At 40.9% G+C, this 24992-nt stretch overlaps 1 protein-coding gene across 3 annotated transcripts in view; it reads right to left on the reverse strand.

Moving 5' to 3' along the window:
• The window catches only part of LOC135489185 (E3 ubiquitin-protein ligase RNF38-like), a 56344-nt gene extending 35652 nt beyond the window's left edge, over positions 1-20692 (reverse strand). Inside the window, exons 1-3 of one of the 3 annotated variants that reach the window (XM_064774407.1) lie at positions 20588-20692; positions 19261-19630; positions 3691-3773 (exon numbers count right to left, since the gene is read on the reverse strand). In XM_064774407.1, coding sequence (XP_064630477.1) covers positions 3691-3773; positions 19261-19618 — 441 coding nt within the window. In that variant the 5' untranslated portion in view covers positions 19619-19630; positions 20588-20692. Of the gene's footprint in view, positions 1-3690; positions 3774-10466; positions 11099-19260; positions 19631-20560 lie in introns of those variants that run through there. The other 2 variants (XM_064774406.1, XM_064774409.1) reach the window with 2 other exon arrangements.
• Between the last annotated feature and the right edge of the window lie 4300 nt (positions 20693-24992).

The raw sequence follows: 24992 nt of genomic DNA on the forward strand, positions 1-24992 counted from the left end.
AGCCATGACCCTGTGATATTTTGGCTGATTTGTTTTCAATTTTCAATATCCCAATACAAAATAAAGTAGACATAACACAGCAGTATTGAAAATAGACAAAGCATTTGGGAAATTTATGGAAGGGGGATGGGGACAGCCTTCGATGGCCAAACTTAAAGCTGAACTGTACCTGTCTTGGATGCGGCTCTACAAGTATATCCTCAGCTCTTGTTCTCACATTCAACATGAGGTGTCGCTGCCGGTGGATGCACAAACGACGGTGATGGTGGTCGCATGACGGCAATGCCATCTTAGCCGTCAGTATTCCTTTACCCTTTACAGGCTCCAACTCCCTCCCCAAAGAACCACTTCCAAAATGACACTGTGAGAACTGTGCTTATTTGCAAGTCCTTAGAATCTACGCAGCATATGAATATAATACTTCTGCTGGTTTTTTCTAAACAATACCCCACTGTAAAAACCACATGGGACCATAAAAACATCCAGTCTCAAAAATTGTTATAAGTCTCATTATCCTACAAGCTGTCTACACTGTAATTATACAGTAATTACACTGTAGGCCCAAGGGTCCCTGTGTTTGGAAGCAGCTCAGTCCCCCTTTAACGCTGTCACAATGGAAAAAGGCTTAGGGTGCCAGCCAAAGACATTTAAAGGAGATATTCGGCTTTACTTTTTTTGTGGAATGAAATTAAGCCGGTATAATTCAGAGGAAAGCTTCCATTAATGAGGAGTTTGGTACAGGAAGGGGATTTGTAACTTACTTGGGTTAGAGGATGTTAGGGTTATTATGCAAATTAGGAAGCTGAGGGCACCCCATGAAGCTAGAAGAACGCACCCCAACGAATTTGGGGTGCGCTTGATGATTTAGGATTTAAGAAAGTTATGCCTCCTTAAAAATATAGGTCTAAACTCCTTTAATACAATCAAATGCTTGTGATAACCATCTTGACAAATAAGGCTCTATTAGCTCTGTAGCACCAAGAGGTAGTGGGTTTGTATTCACAGGGTTCAAACTATAATTAGGCATAGTAGAGTGGGTAGAGTAATCATGACACTACACACAAATTCACAGGACATTCCCATCTGGGGGCGAGAGAGATTATCACACTGGTCAGCCTTGCTACTCAATTGCCCCACCCACAGCAGGGTCTAATACAAGCAGCTGTGACAACTAGGGCACAGGGGCACAGCTTGTGCACCCCACATTTGTTCATCGACCGCCAGCATCATGTCCAACAAAGCAAACAGCTTCTGCCTAGGGACCGTGTGTACTGGGAGTATGCACCAGACTGAATCAGTACAAGAAGCTTCATAAATCTAGCTTTATCAAATCAGCGGGAAGGCAGTAGTTTATTAGAGGGAGTATTTAACTCCAATAACTGTTGTCTGCCAACTCATACAACTAATACAACCTCCTGGCATGGGAATAGGACCTTATCGTCCCATCTTACGTAGATCACCTGGAAAAAAGGTTACATTTGCAACTCATTGAAAATGTTTTGAAACTGGAGCAGATGACTTGGAAGGGAGGAGTTGTTCTAAAACTAATCTGAACAGTTATCGTCCATTTTCTGGTGAACTGGTCATCCGAGTAGGGACACAAATGGCACCTCCTGGAACTCAGATATATTGCCATTTAGGAACTTGTCAAAGTCATTCTGTGCACTTGGCTGCTGCTCAGGAAGGCATTATAGTAATTAGCCAGCAGACTTTCAAACTAATCAAGCACTCCCACGGTCCAGTGTGGACTGGAGATCTGCGACATTTGCCTATCGTAAAAATGAAACAAAGGCAATTTCCAACCTAACTGATGTAGCAGATGGAAAAACTATTCCCCGCCTGGCAGCTAGTTTTCTGTGAACATACACATTGGGTCTAATTCCCCTCTGAGCACACTGTACGTTGTCGAGAGACTGTAGAAATAATTAACACAGAAACTTGGCTAACAAAGGCTTCAAGTTGGAGCGACATGCTCGTGACATGGACGACAAGGGTACCAGAGGAGAGCGTTCTCCGGTGAGACTGCAGTTACGACACGGATTGTCGATTAAACGACAGAATGACATTGTGCCCAGGGCCATCGTAGGTTATTGTTTGGTGTCAATGCTGCAGAAATAATTGCGGAAAATATATCAGTTCCACCATCATGCGCACGCCAAAGATAAGCTTCATGATTGGTGGCAAGCAATGGTAAATATCTTGAAAAGATCTTGCCCAAGATACTAGGAGCTTCTTTCAGATGCCAAAGGCATTGAACTATGAGAGAGTATTCTAAGTGATTTAGAATTGGAACTGTTCAATAGGGGACATGCATGTACAAACGGCTTGGCCAACCCCGGCGCCCACTGGAACCCCTGCGGTCTTGTGGCTCAGCGGCCTGGTATGTTGGCCTTACAAGCTGCTTTTGAAGATGGTTCTCTGTTTAAACCTTTAGCAATGCCATCTCATTCTCAGGGATGGAAACCGGTTGAACCCCCCCCCCTCCAGGAGGAGTGCTACTTCTTTCAAATTCTGCAGCAGCTCACTGTCAGAATCTAAGGGTTAAATTCCAATCCTGAAATTCTAAAACTGTCACTCCAAAGCATCTCTTTTGAGAGGCCATTACACAAGGGCATTTACCCAACATAGCCTCACGTTTTGCCTCCAGACAAAATGGTGGATCTCCACTTTAAAAAACTGCAAAGGCTACGTGTACGTGACGTGGAGTATATCCTTTTACAAATTGATATCCACATTCGAACTTCATAGAAATAAGAAGCTTTTTATCTGGGTTGAATATAGATTGAAATGAGATTCGAGATTAACCCTATACAGACCAATAACAATGGTCCACATTATCAGCCATTCAGAGATTTCCCCGCGTTCGATGAATTTCTGATATGGTGCCCCATCAATATATCAAGCGGGTGGTAACTGCTGTGGTGCTAGGTATTTCCATAATGGTGAGGTTTAGTGTATACCACACTTTTAATTCATTCATTCTCGATGTATTTAAAATGAAATAACACAAGTTTCTTTTGTTTCAACCATTCAACGTTTCAAGTTTCTCATACATATCAAACTATACTGCCCACGCCAAAAGTATTTTCTTGATAGCTACAAACCCCAGGGCAATATGAATATATTTTGCCTTGATTTCGTCCATGAGGCAATTAGAACCACCACAAGGGGAAGCTAGCTGTAAACAACACCCTCATGGATTTGATGGAAAAGGGAGTGGCTTTTTTGTCAGAGCACCCAGAACATGTTCTGATTTCCATTTGCCAGAGCACAGGTTGCAAATTGTTAGGTCATTCCATACCGGTAATGATATGGTCAGGGATTTGTTTCAAGGGCGAGGCATGAAAATTTTTCAACGTTCTGACAAGAACTGAGAACGTTCGTTGGCAGTGTGCATTAAACTTCCCACATTTGGCCAATATTCCTTGCAGACAAGGAAACGCCGATTGGAAACTAACTATTGGGTTTTCCTACTGGTTTGCGGTATCTCAAAACCTCTTTCAAATTCGGTGAACAAGTGGTTGCCAGATTTTCCACAAATCCAAGATTGCCGCCAAAGTCCAAAATGGTTGCCAGATTTGAGTAAATCTGAATTCCTGATGGCTCCTCTTTGCTCCACGAGGTGGTTTTTCTCCCTCCAATATGGGCCATTTTTAAAGAATCAAACTTAAGAAAAGGACATCTTCTTACCTTTCTTCCTGAATCTTCTGTTATAATCCCTGAGAAGAACTGAGGTGAATGTTGCATTTGTTGATTAAGATTACTGTGCAAGTCTGCAAAGAGAAAACCGAGAAGAATAAGAATTCCGTCAGGATCCACTTATATTATTTATAATGCAGATGTCGGTAAAAGTTGTGGAAAGAAAATTCTATAAAATGAATTCTTCAGGAATGAAGTGTATGGAACATAATATGTTCACAGTTAGAGACCCCCCTTCTTGAGCTACAGGTACTGCCACCAAATTCTAAGGTCCCTGACCCAATTCTGGTCAACCTTGACCCCAATATTACACACGGGGACAAGGTATCAAACTACTCACAAGCTGCAAACCACCCTCAACAGCCATAGTTTTTTATCAGATGGGAAAAGCACACTCGCTCTGGATTTTTTCACATTGTGTCAAAACACATGGATGTTGCCATCCTTCTCATTCAATCCAAAATTCCATATTCACCTGATCGTGAGTGGTTTTAACATGAAATATACATTCGCTCCCCTAGAATTTGGGTGAAAGGTATTCCGTACAGCACATGGCCCTTCATTAAATCAGATAAGACCACATTTCATCTTCGCCTCATTTGCATATTGGATTTCACAAACTCTCAAATGGCTTTGATTATTTAGATTTCATATCTGTCAGAAAATTCACATCCATAAGTAATCGTCTCTCGCACCTGAACAAACACGGGACTTGCGCTTTCCCAAACATTTGCTCTCAGCAACTTCTTTCAAAATCCCTTATTGTTTTCTGAAGAATGTTTATCAAACTACTTTCGTCTACTATTATCTTAACCCTTTGTTATTCAAACCCAATCTATCTTCGCCAATATTTTTCTTTAAAACGCATTGTGGTTACATGAAAATCTATCTTTTGGGACATTCAGTTTGTGTGCTTTTTGCTGGTTTACCTTTCGGCAAAACCTCTAGAATCTGTCACAGTAGGTGAACAAGGCGAGGCGCATGTCACAGAGGGCAGATACAGTGTACCTGGTAATATAAATCATGACGCCAGTGTTGCCAATATGTAGGGCTATACCAAACACGTTGTAGGCCTACGTGAAGAAGCCGTTTTTAATTGCAAACCTGATAAAAAACAAATTTGCTGAAATGGGGCAGAACTCTCACATCACAAAATGTTTTCGAGATCACTTTCAGAGGGAAGCACAATTTGACAGCGAAGTTACCAAAATCTCTAATTTCTGCAGATCAGCTTGACTTTAGAGGGCATGCCAAGTACAGTAGAACCACTCTATTTAGGACAACCTCTTTATTAAGGATGTCCTTAATAGAGGGCAAGCAGAGGCTTGTGTATAGTTCAAACTGCTAATCTGAAACTGCTCTGCTGCTAGCGCACAACATTAGCATGAGCAGGATACAGCACATGCGTGGGGATAGCATGAGCTATTGGAGAGAGAGGCTAACAAAGTTCTTTGTTCTAGGAGAAAATCATTACAGTCTCATACTGGGCTTCCCATGGATGCGAGATGCTGAGGATTGTGGTAGATTTCTGTGGCACTGGGTACATTTCAGCTCAGTATATTATCAATGGAGCAACATTAACTTTGCTAAAGGGCTCGACACAAGAATACGTGACCTGCAGGTCTATTCTAGAGGAGTCACGAAGCCCTATGTGTATTACTGTGAAGTGAAATCATGACAACAGTCTCTTCTGTTTTCACGTTTTTTTCATAGTGGCGAGGGGAAATATCCCCCAAACTGATATCCTATGCATTTGGAGAAAACTCTCTTGCTTTTTTTGGGTTTTTTTCCACCGAACCTGGCGAACAATGACAGTGGCTGCTGTGCCCAAAAGAGTTTTGACTTTAAAAATACTACGGTTATGGTCACTTTCCAAACTAGCACTGGCAGGGACAGGGTTTGATGACTTTGAATGCCAGAACCAGGATCCTCCATCGCTAGCACTATACCCAATCAATCATCCTGCTACCAGCATCCAGCACAGAATGCTGGGCATAATGACCAACATCCTCCATAGAGGAACACTGAAAAAGACAGCCCTTTTGTTCTACTTTTTCATTTATGGTTACAAATTGAAATGCCATGTGATTAGAAAGAATGGCGCAGTGGTCGAACCTGCGTTTGACACGATGCGGACTTCATTTAACAATTGGCGGTTGGTTGGCATGCACACGTTCTCCGAGAAGTAGACAGTGAACAAGAGATCGTGTGAACTTGATCGTGGAGACCTTGGATAGGTGGAGATAGGGGCACTGCTGGTATGATTCTAAACACGCATTGCTCTAAGAGGGGAAGGTTTACACGAGTCCACGGCATCACAAAGACCTTGAATTACTTGGAGATAGGGGCTCTGCTGATGTGGTGCAGGAGAGGGGAGGCAGGAGCCTGTCCTGACCAAGGCCAGGGAGCATCAACACTCCTAGATCGAGTACTGTATCACGGACATAACAACATGTTCGTTCTTGACCCAGTACTACGAAGGTGTGGTAACCAAATTAATCTTGTTCACTCAGAGAATGTTCTACAAAGAAACACTTTCTCTGACCTTGTATCACCTTCTTTGGGGAACAATGTCATTGAGCAGCAGATTCAAGCAACTTCATGAAATGGCCAGGGTCCATGTACCCACATGGAAACCAGGTCAATAAGTTTTACCAGCACTCAGTAGTGATTAGCATGTTAGCTGGTATTACCCAGAGAGCTCAGCATCAGCTCCTCATTAGCATAGGACCTGGACTAATACGCCGCACACAGGAAAACCATGAATTATGGAAACGAAAGCAAACACATGAGTGAGTCATGAGTCCCCAGTCACGAGTCCGCTCAGACGCAATCAGCCTGGCGTTCTCGTCTCTGCTGGCACACGACAGCAATCCATATTCAAGTATTTGTCGTAGGAAGAACACACACATGGGCTGGCGCAGCGAGATAAGTTTTTAGGGTTGCTAACCTGAGAATTATGCAAAGTATGAGAAAATTCAACCATGGCTCCTTCAACGTTTTGAAGAAATTTGTCTCGTTCAATATGAAAATGTAGAGTAGGACTCGAGTGGACATGGACACTTCATAGCCCACAGCAGTTGGCCTATTCTTTACCACGTTCTCGACACTTCATAGCTGGAAGAAGGGGTCATAAAATGTACAGAGACCACAGCCAGCTTATGATGAAATGAAACTCATTCTGGTCCCCAGAGAGAATGTGTGGTAAAAATCAGCGATACTCTCCAACTTGAGCCGATTTGGAATAAAGATGAACACACAACTCACTGCCATGAACTAATGGAAGTTGGTGGGACGAGATCCCAGCATGTCCCAGCCCACGTATATTGTCAAAGACGAGAAGTATTTTCTTTGCTGGTGAATGCTCCCGGAGGGTCAAACCTCCCTCAGTGACAAAGACATCCAATAAAGTTGGGAATTTCAGTTATTTGGATACATTATGCCATTCCACGTTGCTCTTAGGCAGTAGATGTCGGCGGACAAAACATAATAACTAAAGCGTCCATGCAGGATTTCACTAGGATGAGCAGGACTTCCGAGTGGAATTCTGCTAAACTTTTGTGGTGGAGACATGTTTTTTCACCACCAAGGCTGGGAAATAAGTTTCTCTTCACTTTCAAACCTGATTATGAAAGGAGCAAACTATACCTCAGAAAGGGATATGAACCCCCAACCTCCAAGTCCAACAAGAACACCACATCTTGATCCATTGAGTCCAATCGTAGAGCTTGTGTGTCAAGATGCGGTGCCATACACTATAAAAACCCTCCTTCGCCAGAAATGTTATGAACCAGCGAAAAACTACTGTGTTGGTTTATATGATGGGCTCCTCATAAAAATAAGTCGGTCAACATGATGCGTGTGACTGACAATTCCCCTGAACCCAATTAACCCCCTGAAGATGATTCGGCCAAAATGAGCGAACATGAATCTCTGTTATGAGGATTCTCTACCATGGCAACCAGTTGGTACTGATGGGTTTCCTCGGAGAAGAAGGAAATGGTGGATGAAGGAAGTCGATTTTAATACTTTCAGCCTCTCAGCAGAATTTCACACAACCGTGTAACGCAGAACCAGAAGGGCTCCACAAACTCCCCCCTGGAGTAAAGAGGGCTGTAGAATATTGCGCAGTAACGCTTGCAACACCTCGAAGTACAATCGCTAAGATAAATATTTATTGTATTAGCACGGAAGTTTCTCTCATCCCTTAGACTTAGAGCAATTAACGCTTCTATAAATAACAGGAAACTGGTACTGCACACATTGACACTTTTCTAACTTCTTGAACTCCGTCATGAAGCAAAGAAGACTATTGCGCACTAACACTCGCAACTCCTCAAAGTGCAGTCGCTAACACATTCTATTAGCACGGAAGTTTCAGGTTTTGAGCAAATTAACGCTTTTATAATATAAGTAACAACAACAAAAGTCATGCCAGACCTCTCGAACTCCCGTCATGAAGCAAAGAAGACTACTACGCACTAACACCAGCAACCCCACAAAGGACAGTCGCTAACTTTCTCTATTTATACAAATTTCATTGACTTGATTTCCTTGCAATAATTAACGCTTTTAAGGTAACCGGAACGTAGTACTGCGCAGTGAAACTTTTCTAAAAGTCACAGCCAACTTCTCGAACTCCGTCTTGGTGCAAAGAAAAAGACTATACTGCGCACAAACACCTGGGACCCCTCAAAGAGCTGTTGCAATCTTTTCTAACACTGTCTGGGATAATTCACACTAAAATGTAAGCTGGTACTGTACACAGCAACATTTTGCCAAATGGATCTCTGCTTAAAACTGGATTGATCTGTGCTCAATTCATCTGCAGATCTGACATTCTGGCATGTGATAATTACAAAGCACATATCATATATGCAAGAAGCAAATACTTCATAAACACACACCTACATCATTTCAAATTTGCAGCTGCAACAGGAGAAAACATTAGGAGCTGCATGTCAAGCTGAGCCCTGAATAACGGGGTTTGTTCAGAGTCTGAATGAGAGTGTCTGGCACTCTTATCAATAGTATTATCACATACAAACATGTATGACTGCGCTATGAGGCATTGTAAATGTTCAGCCCAACAGCTTGTAATAGTCTGTGCAGGTTGAGAGGGCTTTCATACAAGGATGCCAGCTCCTCCATATATCACACAACACGTGAAATTTTTCAAGATGACATAATGTGACCTTTGTCTAGATCACATACAACATGTGGTCTTGATCACATCATCACGTGAACTTTTTCAAGAACACATGATGTGAAAGATAACATGTCAAGATATCATAATGTGATGTGGACTTCTCTGGAACATGTCATATGAACTTTTTCAAGAACACATCATGTGAACTTGTCAAGATAACATAATGTGAACATGCAACATGATGTGGACTTTGTCTGGAACATGTCACGTGAAATTTTTCAAAGAACACATCATGTGAACTTGTCAAGATAACATATAATGCGACTTCATCAAGATCACATGTGTCATTAGATCGGCCATGTGAACTTTCTAAAGAACACATCATGTGAACTTGTCAAGATAACATATAATGCGACTTCATCAAGATCACATGTGTCATTAGATCGGCCATGTGAACTTTCTAAAGAACACATCATGTGAACTTGTCAAGATAACATATAATGCGACTTCATCAAGATCACATGTGTCATTAGATCAGACATGTGAACTTTCTGAAGAACACATCATGTGAACTTCTCAAGATAACAAGTGTCATTATGTAACACATGTGAACTGACATAACATCACCAATCAAGGGATTTTGTCAATGTCATGAAACACCTTGTCAAGTTCACAAAATACAAATTGCAGGTTTGCATCATGTGAACTCGTCAAAAGATAGGTGAACTTGTCTGAGATCACATCATACAAATGATCTTGCCTAGATATAACATAAGAGGTTTACCGATCACATGCAGAGCCAGAGGACCGAGAGGAAAGAATCATCCACGAACAATGTGAATACCTTCAGGCAATTACCTCAAGCAAAATATCAAATGGAATGCAGAACACTACTCCGATAACCCCATTGAATACTGATGGAGTGACCCATCCACAGCCCCATTCAAGGCTACATCCGGCGACATACACACTGAAGGTGGGGCTCTGAAAACAGGGCCAATATCCAATAATATATTGAACAGGGGGAGTGACCAGGATAAGACTTTTTTTCTCATACGATACTTTTAGAACTTGTTTTGTAAGGAGGAATGTCTTGGCAATTATTGAGTTTACGAAGTTTCTGGATAGAGGGTAGGTCTTCGATGTGTACACAGATGTCCTATGGAATGTTTTTGGATGTATTATTATCTGCAGTGCCATCTGTATAGTAACAGTAAACTAAACTAGCGCCACTGCGGCCCTATCTCGTGCTACACGGCCTTCAATTCTTAACTTTTGCTATTTGTGAATTTGTGATGGTGGAGCCTGACACGAGAGACTGGTCTCATCACTGGCTACAGTACTATTCAAAAGTAAAATCCTCTGGTGCGTGATTACGATCTACAATGTTTCACAGGTGTATTAAATGATCTTTCCCAGTTAATAGATCTTGCCTGAAGGAATGGTTTGTGATTTTACTTGACAGATATCTTGTCTGAAATGCGCTAAAGATTGACGGGAATAAGGGATTTTATTTCTGAAGAGTACTGTACTGTAACTCTTTCTATTACAGAAACATCCAGAACACACAAGGCATGATTCGACAACAGGAAAAGAACATGTTAAAAAAGAATCTTACCAATACTGTCAGCTGGTTGGTACATGTGCGAGTGAGAATGAAGCGGAGGACGTCCCACATGGCCTATGGGTAGACTGTTCATATGGCTCATACTGGGGGCAATGTTGATATAAGTTGCCATCACGACAACACGTTATTGCTAGTTCACTAGAAAATTCAAATTAATCCAACAAAGTTCGAACTTGTCATGTCACATGAATAAGCTATGAATCCATGACTGTACGCTGGAATAACGAGTAATCCCAAGCTATAAACTTTGGTCCTGTGCGATAAACTTCACGTATACTCAGAACTATATCCCACACGCTGATTAGATGTCAGAAGTTTACTAGATCCTGTATAAAAGTGTTTTAGACACTCCGTACAAGTTATATATAGAAGACTGTGTAAAACAAGAAGCACAGAGGAGTGACCAGTGATGTGAAGGTTCATGTAGAACTAGGCTATACCGGAACTTTGATAAGGGCCAAGCACTTATCTAAGAAATTAACCTAAATCTTAAGGGTACTCCAAACGTGTACTTTTGATCTGCGAGTAAAGTCTGCAAATTTCGGGAACTTTTGTAAATAAATTTAAACTTTAAATCGGTTTTCTCTATAATGGTAGTGGACACCAAAGAGCTGTGTACTCAGTCCTCTCTACACGCCAATGTATTGGTAGAATGCCGCCGTGCTTAGACTGTATACATTGAACCCACTGAGCTGGGTAATACCATTCCCACTGAAGGGGTGGTGTGCTGGGAACTATGTCATGGGAACCGTGCCAGGATCTATACTGCAGGATACAGATAGATAGATTGAGAGGATATTGACTGAAAGCCGGCCTGATAATAAACCCTGACACAAGCCAACTGCTGCAGTATACCACATTAACATAAAATGCAAACCCTCATTCAACACATGAATTTTCTAAGTAATGCCTATAAGTAACGTTACTGTAAAATATTCCACATTTTAAAAGGTCCAAAGCATTTTTTGTATTTAAGATTCTGGATCTCACGATTCAGAGTGACCATAAAGCTGATACGACAGGGGGGAGCGAAGCTTTCTCCATGACGTCATTTGAAATTACCAACAGACGTTGAGACGCCATTACGTTGCAAGATGAGAAAGGGTTAAAAACCTAAACTTCCCTCACAATTACAGAACCAAAGCTTAAATCTTGGCCCCTTTCATTGCAAACAGAGGGCTTCCAGTAAAGTAGTTGAAAGTCCTTTTTCTCTGGAAAGCATTGAACAAGTGCGTTTAGACGATTAGGTCCATTTGAAAGTATTTCGGATAAAGGAATCTTTTGAGAGGGCTTTTTGGTAAAAGCCACTTGACAATTGCTTTGTGTATCGCAGTGGGAGTAAGGTCAGTTTAGTTATCAGGAAGAAAATTTGGTGACTGAAAGATTTGTAATGAATGCGGTAACTATGCGCCCAAAAATGGATGGTCTGTCCAAGAAAACTTGTCAGGCAACTTGGAGTCCAAATCTATTGGGTCCACAACTAGTTGGGTAATTTTATCGGGCTATATGAATGATATTATTAAGGAATCTGAAATGGAGTTTGGAACATCAGCACAAATAAAAGTTTTATCTCTTAAAGCTAACTATGCACCTGACAAACACTTCCAACAAAAGGTTTTCCAAATAAATGACTCTGACCCAAAAACTGATTGTGTAAAAAAAAACCTTTCAAAAAAAATTCTTTATCCCCACATCAGTTCACGAGAAGAGCATATTGCACCTCTCATGGTGACATGATAGACAAATTATCATCTAACTGGTTCAGCATTGTGAGAAAAGAGAGGTAAATGGCCGACACGTCACAGAGAAACAAGTCACAGAGCAACAACTCGGCAACACTCTGCCATGCTCTAGTTGTGCCAAAGTTTAAGAAAGCTGAAACTTGTCTACAGTTTCCTACAGAGGAACCTGATCATGTTATACCCAGGCAGAGATGACACAAAGCCGGCCCGAGTGAATAGTTCATTCAGGGGGCCCGGTGAAAAGATCTTGTCAAATTTTCGTCTAACAAACCAGCGGGTAAGACGAGATTGGAAAATAAAACGTGGCTATATTGGGTTGATGGCTCTGCCGTGATCCTGCCAGCACAAAGACGTCGACATGGAATTGAAATTCTGAGTGCTAAATGTGAGCCATGTCTATAGGGGATTCATCAGCATGTAAGAACTTGTAGGCCACAGTGCACCCCATTGCGAATAGAACCGCCCTCTTTTCAACGTTTTCTCTGAAGCCATACAACGCGTCCCAACCGTCATGCAACATAGGATGATCTTATGTAAGATCTTCTTCATCAATTTACGCCCCAAATGACAACATTGGACCTTATCCCAAAAATAAAGAAATTGAAAATCCCCTCACGGACCTGACCATTGTGTGTGAGAAAATAGCCTTTGTGATCTCAGACAATCACTTGGCATCCGTTTTTCGCCATTCGAATCAAACTCCCGCCGAGTCTTCATTTTTTCTGAAAATCACGGAACTCCCACGATTGGAAATAATGAGCAGGAACACAGCTTCAAAAAGTTGTCTCAATGAAATTCTGAACTTATGGAAACTGAAAAAAAAGTTCGAAAAGAGGTCGAGGAGTCAAGTATAGAAAGTCTCATCGAGACCAACTTTTTCGTCTTCAGGAACTAAATTTGAATAAACTGCTGCTACTTTCTTTATATTCAGTTTCACCCAAATCATATTGCATGAATTCCAATCTGATCGTAGTTGCTATTGACTGCCGATGGGACAGCTAGGACACAGAAACCCTCCATCCATAGTCTCAGTTTCGTAAGGTAGCTAAAATTACTGCAAATAAAATGAATTTCAATATGGCTGCCATTGATGCCATCTTGGATTTAAGCAGTGGCACCTCCAAATGAAGGCAACTATCCACCAAAGATCACCTACAAAATTTAATTTGAAGGTGGTTGTAACGGTTGCCCAAAAACCAGTCTCAATGTTACCAATACCATGGTTGTGTGCGAGTCAAATTGTGGCAAGACCTTTTTGTTCCTCACCACCAGTTCCTGGAATACCCAGCAGTTCAAACACTGGAAGTCCCAACATCCGGGAACACTGGAACAGCGGCGTCCAATGGTTCAATAGGTCTGCCAACACACCTGGGTCCATAGGTTCATCCCTCGCTGATGCCGGACCAAATTCAATGGCACAAAACATCACTTGGTGATGAAAAGCAGGATCCTACTCGAGGTTGATCACTGAATGGTTCCAAAGTTGAGGAGGCCTAAATTAATTTGTTACGTCAGCTGAAGCTTTTTCTACAATTTATTGGAATATTACAAAAGAACAAATTAAAGTTAAGCTTTTAATGGTGGAGTTAAAGGAACTGGGGAACTTATGTCGGGATATTGGGATGGTTTGGCCAACACCATCCACAGTCCTCATGTTGTCATGGATATGTTGCAGGTCGCAACGATAAAAATCACTCGTTTGCGCAGCGCATAAAAGTGTCCATACAAAGAACCCTTGGTAACATGAACTCATGACATTGTATTATTGTGTGCTTTTACTCTTAATATCAGGCATACAGGGTCCAATTATTACGGGAGAAAAATACAGGACACATAAGAGGAAGAGAGACCTTTTGTGCACACCTTTGATCTTTGACACAAAAGATGAAAGACGCAGCAACCGAAAGGACCAGATACAAGGCAGAAGACGAGGCCAACAAGTATACGCATTGTGACTGACCTAACAGATGACCTCTAGTTACCCGGAGATGGAGGCCCAACCTTTGCTGGTTTCGCACATTATCTTCCGACAATGCAAACTTCCTGGGCTTCTTTCCTAAGAAATATACCCATGGAGATGAGATGAGGTCATTCTTTATCAGACCTATTCTGTAAAATATTGCAAAAAAGTTTTTTCCAGAATCTTCCGTATGACACGGACAAATCATAAATGTGACATCACAGCCGCTGGTCAGTTGACATCAAAGCTTGGATTTAGAAATAATTCTTGGAAATAACCTTTTAAGTCTTTCAAAAAAAAGATTTATAGTCTGAAAACTATCTTGCACCCATTTCCAAGACACCCTACTAACTTATCAGGCATTACTTTCGAACTTCAGTTTCACATCAACTTGTCCAGAAAAAAGCAAACATCTGCTCCTGTACCTTTTATTTCTGAATTCCAGAAAGTAACCTAAAATGTTGCATATGACTCACTGCACGGCTGTTCAGAATAGAACCTAACATTTCCTTTTTCATTGCCTCGCCTAACAAGGCCACATCACCAAGGCAACCCCTTTCAGATTTCTAGTCACAGCCCCCATCACCGAGCTGTCAGTATCAGTAAACCCTTGCCAGCGTACCAGAGAGCCAAGCCAAGCCTTCGATCCAGAGCCTTTCAAATCATGCAGCGCACACCCTCAAGAGCAGCCGAGTTAATTTCAGCGTTCGCAATTTACATGAAATCGTTGGCAGTTCTGAGAGGGCGGCTGGCATGTATTGCCTATTCGTCATGACGTTGAAGCAAGGATCAATAGCTGCAGTGTTTGATTGGACGCAGCTCTCGCAGGAACAAAGCCACTGATTACATCCAGTAATGGTCTAGCGGGAGCGAGAGTGCATGCAGAAACTATGCACAGTACCAGTGCATGGTTTTGAATACATCGCATATTTATCTTGATTATTGCAAAAACTATATCTCTGGGTATAATGATGTCAGTCAATTTATAGATCAGCTCAGAAACACACTACACTCCATTTCCAAGTCAGCCACTAGAACATTTTCACTAATGATTGAATTTCAATTCTCACAAACCTCGACTGCAACGCTGCATTATTTATCAAAGGGCCTCATTTTTGTGCACGTAGTCTCGATTTCTCCATCGAGATAAAGAGGGCGCATCATATTGATGACGATAATCATGTTGCAAGTGCTGTGTTGGATTCACAGAAAGAGGCCACATCCGAAGAGAAGTTTCTTATGTTTGTTGTGTCTCTAAACTAAAGACAGTGGAGCACAATTTCAGGCCAAACCAAATCCTGATATCAATTAAGGTAAAGGGGGACAATAGACAGGATCTAAGGGGTCAAACTGGTGGTCCTCATGTGAATAAGGGAGAAGACCACTGATGGTGGTAAACGGCTTGAGTCAAGATAGGGAAATCAACAACCAAACTGTGATGTTTAGGGTTAAACTAGGAATACCACAGATGGAACCAAGAGAACCATATTTGAGTTCAGCACAGCGCTGATTGTGCTGGTGCTATTTTCGAGCCAGGAATTTATTCAGAGCAAATATCTCAATCCATCGACAAATTTTCAAACATTCTGGCAGACATAACTGCATCTCATCAGAGCACACAAGCCCCATCATCATAGCTGAGATCGCAAATAGCAAAGTCCTTTAACACTTCGATTTCATTCGGCAACCTTAGCCAGTAAATGCTTGGTCGTGTTGAACATGGAATCAGAATGGCGGACTAGAGCTGTTGTCATGGAAACAGCAACCAGGGAACTCAGAATATAGGGCTGCAAGTACAAAATACATAGGATCTTGTGCCGTTCTTATTTTGATGAAGGGTTTGAATAAAGTACTCGCACCGTTAGATTTTACAGTCGCGCTATTACATACACTGCCACCACCACTTGTCAAGGGATGAAAATCTCCATATTTCATTTTTAAAACAAAAAAATTCAGTTTAAAAAACATCCTTGAGAATTCAATGCAGTGCAAGGTGATGTAGTTTCACACGCAGTGAAATAGTTCAAGTCAGATTTTCGTTATACACATTTTCAGATGCGATGAAAATCGAAGGCATGCATTTCGCCACTTAAGAGAGAGTAAACCCTTAGATCAGAAGTCAAATCAAAACATTTTAAAAGTGAGTAATTTTTTGAATGCGTCATCCATTATTTTGAGTTAAGATTGCCATGGCATGGAATGTATATCAACATACCTCCAAATTCCTTAGATTTTTATAGGATTGGCAGAAGTCACAAGCAGTATTTGAATGGCATCCGAGGGGTTAATTTCTAAGAGAATGGAGATTACTACTGAGGCACAGGGAAAATAGATGCCTCGTCACATGGGAGATTCAAATGGCGGATAGAAGAGCGCGTTTTATATGCAGGTGCTCCCTGGGATACCATTCTGCAAGCTGTTACTGGCGCTACCATGACAACCACTTCATTATACACGCCAGACAATAAGCCAATAGAATTGCCTTTCAGAATTCATTCGCGGAACAAGCGACACATGTGTACTGCACTGAGCTCCCAACGAGAACCTGAACAGGGTACCGATAAATTCAGAGTATCGGACTTGCATATTTAATACCCAGTTCTAAGAGCAGCTTCCTGTGAAATATGGACTGGGGCTCGGAAAACTATATTTGGTTTATTGGACTTGTTGTTCAAAGTGACATTAAAAGGAAATCTTGCATTGAGATTTGGGAAGTAAAAACAAAAGTAGACGTAATCCAAATATTCTCTTTACAGTGAATATAATAATAAAAAGATGAAAAATGCGTTTCCAAGGCATTTCAAAAGCTTTATTGCTATCAAACATGCACATGTTTCATTTTGGTCAATCTCAACCTTAACCTTAACGTATCCAGCACCTTTTAAGGCATCACAGCAATGGCAAATCAGTCCTCTGTCTTGCCTGCATCTGAATCCAAAACAGTATACCTTTATCTCGATCTCACGAAAGCCCATTAGCAAGACAATGATGACATTTCCAACCCCAGCGAAGAAAAACAGGGCCTGAAGAGAATATGGGGGATTTGTTTTGCATGCACAGTGAACTAGTGTGCCTGGGTGGTGGATCGGAACATGACAAAACATGATGTGTGCCCTCCATTAGGGAGGCCCTGAAGTAAGATAGGGGTGAAAAGTTTACACCATCGCCTTATTCAACCTTGCAAAATGTGATGGAATATTTAAATTGTGCATCTACATGTGGGTTCAACACCATGAAAACCAGGCGAGCAATAGATTGACACTGTGAAGTTTTCCAGAATGGCAACAATATTGGCAATAATCTAAACCAACCTGGATTTTAGACTATGGAACAAGTCAGGGTGAGTTGAACTTGCCAATGCCAGCCATTGCAAGCTGATGGTTGACATCCATCTCCCAACTCACATCCTCCTCGTTCCGAACATTCTCTCATTTGCATCTGATGCAAATTGGCCTTGCTTGCGGCAACTGTCACCATAGACCGTTAGCACCAGATGATGCCGATGGTCAGGATGCAATATTCTAAGTTTATGTCAGAAACACATGCAATGGTGGCGGCTGCTGTTTTTCTGATGGTATAACTTGATTGAATAGGCAACCTACATTTTCTGAGTATAGTAATAAATGACGCACACCATATTTTTTAACCCCTGCATTTTCAAGTCCACGGGTTTGATTTATAACTTGTGGTCACGAGAGACAAGAGCAATCTTTCCAAGAGGTGGACAGCACGCAGTTATACTTCTTTGACTTGTTTCATTACAACTTTAAACTGATCAGTTCAAATTCCCTTCCCTCTAAAAATTGTAAACTTTTTTCTTCAAAAAATCACATCCCTTTCTGAATATATATATTATATATGGCGGATGTGACAAATTTTTTTGGCAATCCATTTCCTGAACGGGGTTTTCCGGCAGCTTGGCAATAATCTGGTTATGTATTGTTAACCTGAAACTGTGTGAGGAGCACGAGGATGGCTGGCGCTCTTACCACTGCAGAACCACTTAGCCACTCGGCTATCTATTGTCCTGACCCCCTTAGCCTTTAGTGAATACCAATACTTGTAGTATACTTGTGCCCACCTCGGGAGCAGTTTCCCACCGATTGTTGTTGGCTTTCAAGAGCAAATTTCATCAGGCTAACCTAGTTTTCTGAATGGATCTAAATTTTCTAATGGATTTTTTCACTTGAGGCTATTTTAATAGAAGACGAAGTAGTATCCTATATTTACTGAATTTCCTTCCAAAACCTCACCGTATATTTTATGGGTATTGGCTTGTGTGCAAAAAAATCCTCCAATACCAATAAATTGTGGTACGGACAGAAAATTTATCATATCAATTTTATAGAATTAACTGTAATTTTATAAATTTCAGATTGAAACTACAGCAGTCTATTTTGGCCAACAACTGGCCAGAGTTAGATGATTGATAAGGGCGTATCAATAAATGTCGAGACTCCATCTTTTAGGGGACTTGATCTAAGCTGCAGATGAGAGATATTTATCACTGCGACCAGCAATAATCAATGCTCGAAAAGATTTCTTGTGTGCGGCTGTAAAACTTGGTTGCTTGTTTTTATAATTATTGCCAGTTGCAGCAATAATAGTACATGTAGTATCTGAGTTCAAGCCATGTTATTCATCCTGTAGCCTACATGTGCACCTCATTTATTATTCTTACCCTACGTATGCCAGTGTTCTAATTGATCAAAAAGTGCTATCCCTATCATTATCAATTGAAATTCAGAAGGCGGTTATGACGCATTTTTTTACAATCAATATAGAATAATATGCACATTAACGATTGTACAATAAATCATTATTATAATTGAGAACATAAGAATGGATTATCTCAGAACAAATGGAAATGTGCATTATTTTAGTTCCATATCTTCACCAATGTCAAAGGGGGCAGCACTGTCTATGGAGTAGGGGACAAGAGGTGTTCAATATTCTAAGCTAATGCTTTTTATCATCAGCTGGTGTTGTAACCTCTATAAGAGATTTTTGATACAATGTACATCTGCTGGGAGCAAGAATTTGATAGATACAGAATAGACGAACATTTTTTCAAAGATCTTACCTTGCAAGCTTCGTCTCCTAGTTGTATCTCTAAGATCATAGATAGGTGAACCCCGCTGAGGTTCTGCTGGGCTCAGGTTTGGACTGAGATTCAATATTGGTGGACTGTGCGTTGAAAAGTAATGTGCTGGACTCTCTGGTCCACTGAGGACATTTGCTGCTGCTCCGATGTTGACAGTCTGATTGTGCTCTTGTGCGAGGAATGGTCCAGCATTTGGATGCAGAGCTGTGTGGCCGGGTGGCAACTGTGTGATGCCATTGACGTCAACACCAATTGGGTGGTAGTTTGGTGGTTTTGGGAAGAGCTGGCAGAGATGAGATACTTGGGAGTCCCGTTGTGATGAAGCTGCCACAGGCATTTTGAAATCAATCTGAAACAGAGACGTTGTGAAGTTCATATGGTTCCTATGTGATTATTCAATAACGCCAAGACCAGGATAGACCTAACCTTAGTTTGTAATATTTGCAATTATCAAAGGTGATCAGATTCATGAGGTCATTGAGCCCTGACCTTGAAATTGATGAGTAAATTGAATGACCCAACAATTACAGTACAAACATGCATGACGCTTTGTTTCACGTTTCTATCTGTCCGACAAGTCGAGATATTTGTGATTATCAAACGTGATAACTGCTGATATGTCAGTTTTGCGATGGACTTTATCTGTCTTGAAAGAAACTGGCCTATTGTCAGTATTGAATGGCCCATTAGCACAATTAGGGCTGCTCCTTCTCCATTATGTTATAGGCTGGAGACCAAGAGAGAAATATGAACAGTATGGACAGTAGACTGGTTTGTTGCAGCTTCTCTGCTGAAAAGCATGCAGCGTGTTTATAAATTTTCCTGACTGCATCAGATTGCCATCCATCTATTTTACATCAATATAACTACGATACTACCATGAATACGTCGTGCCACAACATCACAGGGTCAAGTCAAGTATGACACTCACACTGTCACTGACCGACAGACCGTTGGCGTTGCCGTTGGTAGGTTGGACTTGGGTGTTGTTGACACTCAGTCAAACGCAGTATGAGTACGTGTAAAGCCTATGACCTGATGTCATTCTACCATTCTACATCTTACCTATAGATTAGATCAACTACAACTAAAAGCAAGCATGAAATAAGTCTAATATACAATACTGACTATAAGAGTGCAGTACATTGTGTATTGCATGCAATGCATGCGACAGTGTGTAGTTGTGTGGTTCGCAAAACGAGCGAAACAGAGTAACATTTTGTCACCATCGAAAACAAGGCCTGAGACTACTTCTAAACAACACCAAATCGACACTAACTGGTCTTAATACATAAATTCAACCAACCCGTGCGGTGGTTTAAATTCGTGTTTGTCTTTGTATCTGTATTTTTCGCCTTTTGCCCGCGTACAAAATTCGATTTCAAATATTCATCTTTTCCATGAATACGCTATTTTTAGAATTTTCAGGATTCCCCGCCTACGTCATTGACGTCATTTCCAGGGAAACCCTTTGGAATGTTCGGAGTTTGTCGGAATTTTCCGTCGAGAAATTCATTGATAAATTTTATGAATTTAGTTCAAAATCAATTTTACTGCAATTGCATTTATTCAGATCAGAATTGGTAGAAATGTACACGAAATGAGCATTTTAAAAATATACAAGAAAATGACGTAATTTAATTCAGTGCCCAAATAAGGAATGCAATTAAGATATTTGATTGGTTCTTGGAAGCACCTGATCAAAACACTTGCTCTGATTGGTCATTGCCCAATGTTTTTGTTGGAGGTGATGACTTCGTAGAGAAGAGATCACAAGATTGTGATGCGAAGTTCGGCCAAGAAGGGCTAGCGGAGAGGTGTGATTTTCATCAACAGTGTGCCGCTTGTGAGTCGAAACCATCAAGATCGGTTTGCCATCATTGAATGAGCGAAGAATCGTGCAGAATTCGTCAAATACGCCAAGAAAAAGAGACGTCCAAAGTCGATTGAAAATTTTCAGTCGCCATCTTCGTTTGGCTTCTTTGTTTTCGATTTGTGGGAGAGTTGGTAGTATTTTGAGTGTTTCTCCATGACTGCATGACTGCAAGTTCTACTTATTCCCTCGGTTTTGGGAATGAAAGATTGTATTACGCCGTACGGTGATAGACACTGCACACGACAAAGGCTAGTGATTCGAAAATCAAGTTTCAAAGAAAGACAGTTGCGTTAAAAATCGATTTCGTGTTTACCTTGAAGGAAAACAAACTGTGCGTCATCGATATTTGATCTTCACTGACTATAAGTTGGTCAAGATACGCGATCATACAGATCACAGATCATAAGATAACATTGTTCATTATTCAGTGTGCTACTTCAGTGGACAGATGACTGGACCAAACATGCGAGGTGGCAAGGATCAAGTCGGACAGTTTCATAGGCGAGGAAGCCAGGGCCCATCACCAGTTAACGTTATCCAGACGTCAAGCCCAAAGAGACAGAGAAACAGCAAAAGCAGAGACTCTACTCCGTCGCCAAAGAATTTCTTGGTGTCGAACAGAATGAATATGAACTCTCAAAAAGAGAAAGCAGTTCTGAAGTCGCGAGTAGTCACTGCCATGAGGTCTCCGTCCATTCCGATTCCGGTACCTCTTCAACCTTTCGCTGGTTTTAATTACGCCGGTGCCAAGTTCAGCGAGCCTCCGTCACCAAAGGTGCTTCCAAAACCACCAACCCATTGGTTCAGCGATGATGATTCGTCATCATCAGAATCCAGTCTCATTGAAAACAGAGATCCAATATTGTCCTCCAAATGCTCGGAAATGGCATATCAGTTGAAGTTGATGCTCAATGTTCAAGTCCAAGCATAATCGTGTTCAGGTTGATAACTGGTGCTTGATGAGTTTGAGCATTTTTTGGGTGGGGATATGATTAAGGTCCAAATGATAATTAAGGGTAATTTGTGATAGTTAGTTACTATTCATTATTGCAGACCGTGCATTCCAAACTTCATTCATTAACTTTCATTATGACGTTGTTGTGAAGGAAACTTTACATGGTGCTGTGAAACAGTTTTGAAGTAAAGTTCCCTTCAGAGGTATTTCCATTGTATGGTTTTTTTTAAACGTCTGTACATGTGTAAATTTGTACAGCCTTTGTAGCCAGACTTATGATTTTGTGCACCTTTCTTGGATGTCTCAAATCTCTTCTTTATTGCCCTGATGCTGGGCTTGTACAGACAATAGAAATCTTCATCGCTTAAATTTGGGGGTGTTGGTATCTCACCAGATACACCCATAGTTTGCACAAATTCAGCACTTCTAAATTATTTCTTAAACTTGGAATATAATGTTTGAATGAAGCGTTCAATTTCTAAGCCATAAGTTTCCCTATTGGGACAAATGTGGCAGAACCAAGATTTCCAAGTACTGTGTATATATATTAAATGCTTCTTAGATGGATGATTGTTCATCACAGTTCTGGGCATTTTTCTGAATGCTTCTTTTTTACTTGTAAATAACGATCATTGATCGATCCATGGCGAATTCTTGGTATGATTATTTTTCTAATGCATTTTATTGATGACTTACTTGTAAATTGTAGAGAAACAATGACTTTCAGTTCTACAATTTCAGCTCAGTGTTGAAAATACCAAATTATGCTAAAATCGAAAAAGCATTTTACTAATTGTAATTTACTGCAATATGAGGTTAAAATATTGTGATACAGTTAATAATATTTGAAGTTGGAATCTCTTTAAGTTACTGTCTTGTGGAAATTCAAAGTGCAATATTCCAAAGCCATCTTGTGATAAATGTATTTTAAAACTATGAACAGGATCTGAAACGGATCATCACTGTTCGTGTGAGCTTCCAAAATATAGAATTAAATTTCTCTGTTGAGTTTTAAAAAGATGGCATGAACCAATTTGTGTTGGTTCCTGATGAGTTGATTTTGTATGAATAAGAATAATATCAGTTTATAGAATTTGTTAAGAAAATGTTTTCATACACTTGAAGCTTTGCCTGCCGATATAAGGCCAGAAGTTAAGCTTCAATGGTTATATCATTTGTGTTGTGTGAAATCCAATTTCTAATGGTAAGAAACAGTTGATCTCAGTCATAGATACCACTGCTTTGCATTTATAAGAATTTTACAACAAGCACAAAATTAAACCTGAGTATTGGGAGGTATTTTCCTTTGAATTGAATACAAAATCAATTCAAAGATGAAGTTTTTGACAAAGTGTGTTTGCTCTACAACGAAGTTTCATCCGGCTCTATACAAGTAACCGAGATTCATTGACTATACAACTGTGACCCAAGAAAGACTATATTCTTGCCAACGATTTTGTATGTATTCTAGTGGAGGAACGGACCTACAGATCATTAAGTATTCGCTGATGTCATTTCATTCGACTGGAAGTGTAGTAAAACGAACAACGAGAGACAATTTTAAGAGAATCTGCTGTGAAAGACAATAGTCTACACTATACTACTCCAATTAAAAGAGACTCGCAGATCTTTTGTTCGATGTTCATATCGTGCTTCATCTTCATTCATCCCATGATTCGTTCCAAGGCCGTTCGTCCAGACAGCTAGTCCGAGATTCATCATTCCAGCAAGGCAAAGTTTCAAGGTGGCAGAGCTCTACTATTTACAAGTCACCAGAACCAAGAATTCGTCATCCAAGAACCAGAACTGTCCAGAGACAATCGTCCTAGTCTCTCTGCATCTCCTCTCCTGCTAATTCTATCCCTTGGGCCCTTCTTAGGGCCCTACTTCTTTCAAAAGAGATCATCTGGTCACAATGATTTGCTTGCAAAACAGCTTGAGCACATGTTGCTCAAATTGAAAAAATAACCCAGGGTGCATGTTATCCTGGGTTATGAAAAAATAAAAGTGAGGGCTGAGTGAGTGTGAGTGTGCGATAACCCGTTCTAATTTCCAGTCCTGGTTTGCTGTCTACTCTTCATTGATGGTTAGGTTGGTTCCAAGAGAAGTCCAGTGATGGTTTGGTGCAGTATGTGGTTGTTCATGAGACGATGCACGTGGTAAAAAGGTGCCCAGGTGACAAAACAGTTCCTTAAGGGTGATGGTAACTGGTGGTGAAAATGAGATGGTGAGTATGATGATAATGGTAAGTATGTGGATGCGAATCCGAGAGGCATCGTGTTGTTTTCAGGCTAAGACGATGTGAGACTCACCAATTGATAATCCTGGCAAGTTCACCTGGCAACTTAGATTGACTAGCATCAAACTCAAAGAAGCAAAGAATACCTGTAAAATAAGGAGCATAAATTTTGAGACTGAAGTTGACTGCTGCCAGAGGAGGTTTATTTTGATGACGCAGTTGGCCCAGAGTGGTGAGTATTATTGAGATTTTTTTCAGGATTCCCAGGCAGTGACACAGAAGATATACAAAAGTATTTAACCAGACTTGTGGATGACATGCACCACACAGCAGGCATTCGGCATTGCACCAAATTGTGCTCCCCAGTGATATCTGGTCAAGGCACAGGAGGACTTTTCTGTGGTGATGGGTGGTGTGTTTCAGTGTTGACTGATTCAGATATGTGAGCCGCTTGATCGCAAAAAATAAAATAATGATGTTTCATATCTGGCCTTTCTTCTTTCTTTGTGATTACCTACCAAATGTCCACGGTGACTTTCACCTGCATGTACCAATAATTTAAGCCCCGGACCCTGTCCTTCATAACCACTCTGAGGTGTTGAGTGATCACCCAGGACTGATTGTAGGGAGTCTAGAGCTGA

Source organism: Lineus longissimus, chromosome 6, assembly GCF_910592395.1.
Source record: "Lineus longissimus chromosome 6, tnLinLong1.2, whole genome shotgun sequence".
Taxonomy (NCBI): Eukaryota; Metazoa; Nemertea; class Pilidiophora; order Heteronemertea; family Lineidae; genus Lineus; species Lineus longissimus.